The sequence below is a fragment of the Octopus bimaculoides genome, chromosome 4 (genome assembly GCF_001194135.2).
Source record: "Octopus bimaculoides isolate UCB-OBI-ISO-001 chromosome 4, ASM119413v2, whole genome shotgun sequence".
In the NCBI taxonomy this organism is placed as follows: Eukaryota; Metazoa; Mollusca; class Cephalopoda; order Octopoda; family Octopodidae; genus Octopus; species Octopus bimaculoides.
Genome location: NC_068984.1, coordinates 87,723,351 through 87,730,195, shown reverse-complemented (window position 1 = coordinate 87,730,195; position 6,845 = coordinate 87,723,351). Strand labels below are relative to the sequence as shown.

Genomic DNA, 6,845 nt, shown 5'->3' with positions numbered 1-6,845 from the left:
GCGTAGTTAGGTTCTAAAGTTAGGTGGAGCGAGCGCATAAAAAAAGAAGCCATGACACATGCCAAATGATTTTTAACTCGTTGATAATTTTTTTTTTATAAAAGGCACCAATTTTTTAAAATGTACTCGTCGTGGAGCGGTCGCTCTCCTTGCTTCCCTATTAATTACACCAGTCATGTCAGTATTAGTGTCATGTTCAAGTCTTCGGGAAACATACTCATACATATTTTTTCATTTTTTTTTTTTTTGGTAGGTTGAGTGTTTCACATCTAGGTTTTCTCTGAGGTATGCTAGTCCAGTTGTTTTGGTAGAGCTCACTGCCGACTTGTGGGATGGTATTCTCTTTGTATATCAGCATTAGGTTTATATATTTACAGTTGTTTAGCAGATGCTATCTGAGTGATACTATATGACATACGGAATTTGTCTGTACTAATATCAAACCTCTAACTCTTTCATCTCTTATGTAGAGCCTACAGAAATCATTGTTTCTGTGAATGTTTTCTGTTGATGTCAGGATCTTTCGGGGTTTAATGTCTATGGAATGGATTTCCTCTAAAGACCACTCACAGGGCCGGTCCCAGGAATTTTTCGAAGGGAATACAATTCCAGGAGAAAAGGGCGTAGTAACATTATTTAGAAGGGTGTACTTCTTTTCTTCAGTGGGACACGCTCCCCTCACCCCACCCCTCACTCAAGCACCCCAAATATTGGTATTAGCACTGGTACTTCAAATACATTGAGGGATATTGTCGTATTGTAAGGCTGTCCTTATTTTGTTTTTCTAATTCTCGAGTAATATTCCAGGATCACTCTTTGTTCACAGCACCTTCCTATGACATAATTTCATCAATACCTAGTTATTTATAGTATTTTTCGAATGTTGTATATTTTCATCAATACCTAGTTATTTGTAGTGTTCTTTGTGTGGAACAGGAAAGAGATCGATGTACATGTTTTGGGTTTGGGTGACTGATTGTCCACGTTCAGCAATTTGACTACTTTTGGCCAAATTCTAGTCCTATGTCACTTGAAACAGTTGTTATTTACCCTGTTTTTTTATTTTTTAAATTTGTTTGCATTGTCAACACTTTTAGCATAAATCCTCAGGTTATACACAAAGAAATTATGGATTACATTGGCATCTCTAGCAGTTGTAGACCCTAGCATATAGCCACTGGATTTTTGTAAACGAAATATGTATGTATGTATGTATGTGTGTTTGTGCGTATATGTTCTGGTATAGCTTGACAAAAACATTTGGATTTTGGCTTAAGTTAGCAGCGAAAACTTGACCAAAAAGTCAAACGTTTCTATTTGGGAGACACTTTTGTATAGATAAATATCTAATAGTCTAGTGATTACATAAATTCTTAAGATTACATTTCCTAAGATATATGTTGAAGTTGGTATCTATAACAAACCATAAATTAATATAAAGTGACGCAGTCGGAAAAATTGATATTATTTTCCCTGGGATATTTTTTACGTTTACACCGATAGGCATTACTACAGCAACATGGCAGAAGCTAATTATCAGACCCCAGTTTACGGTAAAGTTACTGTCTTTGAAATTGTTTGTTGTTATTTCATAAAAGGAAAATGATTTATTGTAAATGGCTACCATCGTCGTAACAATGTAGTTTTTATCCCATGAATAATTCATTTTCTGAAATTTGTAAACAAAGAACTATCAAATATGACTGTTCTACTATTTAAATAAGATCTAAGCAACCTGTATATATTTATGACAAACAGGACTGGGTTCGCATACTCTCAACAAATGTCACATCGAAATCACGCGTAAACAGCTCCTTTTCCGAGAAAAGGAAAGATTTGGCTGCTATTTCTAGCACGCCCTAGTACCACGTAACAGCTATTTGCGGTAAAGGACCCGCTGATATTTCGCTGAGAACATTTTTTTAACCTCTCCCCACACTTTCTTTTCCGGAAAAAAGTGGCTTGCGGCGGGTTTGGAGATTAGATACGTTAAATGCACTCGAATAAAACTGGGAAAATATTATTTCACACCAGGTACGAAATATTTACCATTTTTGGTACCAGACATTGTTACAACGGTAAACGCTAGACAGGGTAGCTGACAACATGAAGAGAGAATGACAGAGAGATGTCATTGTGTAAAATGTTAGGATCGTTAGCACGCCGAGCGAAATGCTTCGTCTGCTGCTACGTTCTGAGTTCAAATTCCGCCGAGGTCGACTTAGCCTTTCATCCTTTCGGAGTCGATTAAATAAGTACTAGTTACGCACGGGGGTCCATGTAATCGACTTGATCCCTTCCCCCAAATTTGAGGCCTTGTGCCTCCAGTGGAAAGGACAATCTCGTACTCAACAAACGCGCAATAGAAAGGACGATCTTGTACAACGAACGCGCAAACACGCACACTCACAGACATACACTCTCATATACAAAGTGTGACATCGTTGTCGTCGTATTATAAAATATCCGTCACTATAGTTGACTATAAGAAGATTATTTTCGAGAAAATGTTATATTGTTTCAATCCAAAGGAAAACAAAAATTACATGTTGACATTTGATTTGGTGGAGCCGTTTGAGAATGCATAAGGAACAGAGACAAAGAATTGTATACATACAGTTATTCCCCTTTACCTTCCGACTTAATCTCACCATTTTTTTTGTCTTTATTTACTTCCGCGATGTATAAAACAAAGTACTAGTTCTTTAAATCTTTAAAGCCCCTGCAGAAATTTTTGTGGATTTGTGCCTATTTAACTTAGTAACTATTAATTATTCAGTCAGTGCTTAAATTTGAATTTTAAAAATGCGCGAAGTTTCACAATATGAAAAGTAAAACATAGGTGGCTGATTATGGGGATTAATTTTGGATCAGTATATTTTTATTTGACAGTTTATCCACTGACAGCTGAAATTGTTTGAAAGCAGCAGCTGAAGTAGTTATATTGTTTGCTAAAACACAGATATTTCCTACCTTAAATTCCATTCAAAACAATAACAAGTTTGATGATTGTGTATATATTTGTTTCGTTAAAGTAAATGAAAGTAATTCTTTGTTTTGATGATAGTGTCAAAGAGAAATTAAGCTAATATGTAAGTTACCTAAAAGCATATTGTTTACATTGGTAGAATGCGCGCAAAAACGATATCACTTCTTCATGCTGCCCGCTAGACCGGAAAAAAAAAGGAAAACTGTTTTCCATATTAAATACGATGAAGCATTTTGTCTAACTATTATTTTAAAATTGGCATTCCTACATACGTTTGTAACCCCACCCCAGATTTTGTTTCCTCATAACTTCCAGAAAAATGGATATTTTTTAATGAAATTTTCGACAAATACGCTTCAGATGGTGTTGATTTCGATTATATCGGAATTTGTTGTGAGAAAACTTTCTGTGAGTGGGAAGAGAAGATTCGGAAAATTCACGCAAGTTGGCTTTGTTTCCTCGTAACTTTCAGAAAAATGGATTTTTTAATGAAACTTTCTACAAATACTTTTCGGGGTGTGTAAATTACGATTATATCGGAACTTGGGTGATGATTATGGTCTTAATCTTGTCGTTTTCTTCCAGTTGATAGTTCGGCAATTTCCGTGAAGAATTTAGTTTCACTTTTAGGTCTTGTTGAAGTCGGTGAGGGAGGCGAAAGGTGAAACGCGCTACCACATACACACACACACACTCTTACACAATGTATGTATGTATGTATGTTTGTATGTGAAACAATGTGTGTGTTTGTGTGTGCGTGCGTGTTCAGCTTTATGTATTTGTATTTACTCACGCACTCATATCATGGGCATGAAAGTCAATGTGTGTGTGTGTGTGTGTGTGCGTGTGTGAGTGCGTGCGCGCTGGTGCATATTTCACTCTTCACCGCCCCTCCCCGCCATGACTTCTAAGTAAATGTTACCTTCAACAGGACATGAAAATAAAGGTATATAAATAAAAATTCTTTACGACGGAAATTGCCGAAGATTTAGACCATCAACGAAACATTGCCGGAATTTGATGTGTGAAAGAAAAATAGTGAGCATGTACACACACATACTGACACGTCGCATTTTTTTGTTCAAAATTTCAAGTTTCATTTTGTTGATATATGTGACGTGTGTCAGTATGTATGTGTATGAACCCACCAATTTCTTTTGTTTTTGTTTTTTTTTCAAATTTAATTCCGATATAATGGTAATCTACACATTCTGAAAATTAGAAAATTTCATTTAAAAATTGCCCATATTTCTGAAAGTTATGAGCAAAGAAAGCTGTCTCATGTAAATTTTTCAAAACTCCTCACCACATATTCAGATATAATCAGAATCTACACCATCTGAAGTGTCTTTGTAGAAAATTTCATTTAAAATTATCCATTTTCTGGCAGTTATGAGGTAACAAAGTCGGTTAGAGGCAGAGGACATACATGTGTAGGAATGCCTTGGAATCTTCTACACATGCAAGTGAAAAATGGTTTGTTGACTGAGTTTTTCCAAGAATTTCATTTTTTTCTTCAAAATCCGAAAAACATAAAAATTTTACCATACATAATGAACTTAAGCTGTTTGAGCCAATGAAAGATTTTTCGAGTGATCACTTGAAATAACAGCTAGATTTCCCTGGAATCACATAAAATGAAAGAATATATTTGATAATGTAGTCCTAGATATTATTATATTTGAAAAGAGACAGGATGGTCATGGCTAAAATTTCTTTGTTCAAACCATCCTGGATTAAGCAGTAACAGCTTAAGCCTTTTGACAAATGAATGAGGAAACCTCATTGTAGTTGCTCCAAATTCTAGAAATAACAGCCATATCTCTTGCAAATCACACTTTCCTATTTTTAAAAACAGTACATTAGATAAAGTAATCCTAAATACACTATTACCTATGATCAAGGTTGAAATGGAGTTACAGCTACAAAATATAGCTGCCATATCTCTATCAGATCACACCTGTAGGAAAATATGTGATTAGCACTTGCTGGGTGCTTCACAAATCCATACATAGTTCATGGAAGGAAAAGACGAGGATAAGATCTCTCTGAACAAATAGCAATAATAATTTATTTTGTCTGAATAAACATTCCATCTCTGGTTAGCAGTAGCCGTGAACAACCATTCTTTCTTCTGCTGCATATTACTATAAAGATACCACTTTTCATCACTGGTGATGATGCAGTAAAAAAATCGCTGTATCCGCAAGCAGCTTGGTGTTGGAAGAGCAAATTGTAATGATAGATGTGTGTTAGCATTTGTCTCTTTCATTCAGAGTATGTGGCTGCCCTGCACCAAATTTGTGAAGGTGACAGGTAGTGGTATCATTTTCTAGTAGATTGGCATGGATGAGCCCATTCAATTGATACTGATTGAAATGCATGAGCTGGCTGGAAGTTGGAGTGTCTTTGAGGTCGAATTTCCCCTTCTTGAAGTGTGGAAACCATATCTGTGTGCTTCTTTCAATAATAGCATCTTCTCCATGTCAAGTGGCTTTGACAGTTTTGGAACCCTGTTAGAAAAACAAAGAGAAGCAAATATCAAAAATGCTTATCTTTTTCTACTTGACACTCTATCATCATACACCTGAAAAGAGATAAAGTTTTAGCAAATTTCAAAAATGATAAACAAAAGCTGTTGCAGAAGAACAGAGATACAAAAAAAACCCCCATAAAACAACACAATAAAAATATTATTGTGGCATGTAAAAAGCACCATTCGACCATGATCGATGCCAGTGCCACCCGATTGGCCCTCAAGCCAGTGGCTCGTAAAAAGCACCCACTACATTCTTGGAGTGGTTGGCATTAGAAACCTTGCCAGATCAGATTGGAGCCTGGTGCAGACACCTGGCTTGCCAGTCCTCAGTCAAACTGTCCAACCTATGCCAGCATGGAAAGCAGGCGTTAAACGATGATGATGAAAATGAAGATGATTAAGTCAAATAACATTGGAAAGAAATTAATGAATTTATCTGATAACCCAATACACACACACGTGTGAATGTACAAAAAGATATTTTTGGGGAGGTTTTGTTTAGAATAAGAGAATGTTGTTTTTTTGGGGGGTGAGGTTCCATTGACAATGGAGGGAGGGAGGGAGAGAGGTAGAGGCAGAGACAGAAGGGGATCCCCCTTCCATATCTATTCAAGTTTCTACCAGAATCTGAATGAAACTGTTTTGATCCATGTATATATAGCTGTGTGGTAAGAAGCTTGCTTCACAACCAGGTTCACTCTCACTGCATGACACCTTGGGCAAGTGTCTTCTATAGCCTTGGACTGACCAAAGCTTTGTGAGTGAACTTGGTAGACAGGAACTGAAAGAAGCCCATCGTATATATATATATATATATATATATATATATATATATATATGTATGTATGTATGTATCTATGTGTTTGTCTCCCACCACTGCTTGACAAGCGGTGTTGGTGTGTTTACATCCTGTAACTTAGTGGTTCAACAAGAGACAAATAGAATAAATGCCAAGTTTAAAAAGAAACTAACTATGGGTATTGATTCAGTTGATTAAAATTCCTCAGCATTGCTACAGTATAATGAGTGAAACAAGTACAAAGGAAAAAAAAAATATCCTGACTCTGCTTGTCTCAACAACATAATTATACACGTTTCTGCAGAATGTATCTTTTATGACTGTAGACTGAGTAAGCATATTCTCTTACTGAACTTGGTGGACAACAGACTTACATAAAATACTCAATATAGCATTGCTTATGTGAATATAAACATATGCATGCATGCAATGGTGCATATGTGCACTGGCAGGGTAGAAGAGTAGTGGTAACTTAAGAAGGATATATATATATATATATATATATATATATATATATA

General features: G+C 35.9%; 1 protein-coding gene across 3 annotated transcripts in view; it reads left to right on the top strand.

Moving 5' to 3' along the window:
* The first annotated feature begins 1,408 nt into the window (after positions 1-1,408).
* LOC106872334 (uncharacterized) overlaps positions 1,409-6,845 on the top strand; it is a 30,687-nt gene continuing 25,250 nt past the window's right edge. For 2 of the 3 annotated variants that reach the window (XR_001409758.2, XM_014919281.2), the window contains exon 1: positions 1,409-1,553. Coding sequence is in view for 2 of the 3 variants with exons in the window: in XM_014919281.2 (XP_014774767.1) it covers positions 1,520-1,553 (34 nt within the window). In the remaining variant the exon portion in view is untranslated. The remainder of the gene's footprint in view (positions 1,554-6,845) is intronic. The other variant, XM_014919280.2, reaches the window with a different exon arrangement.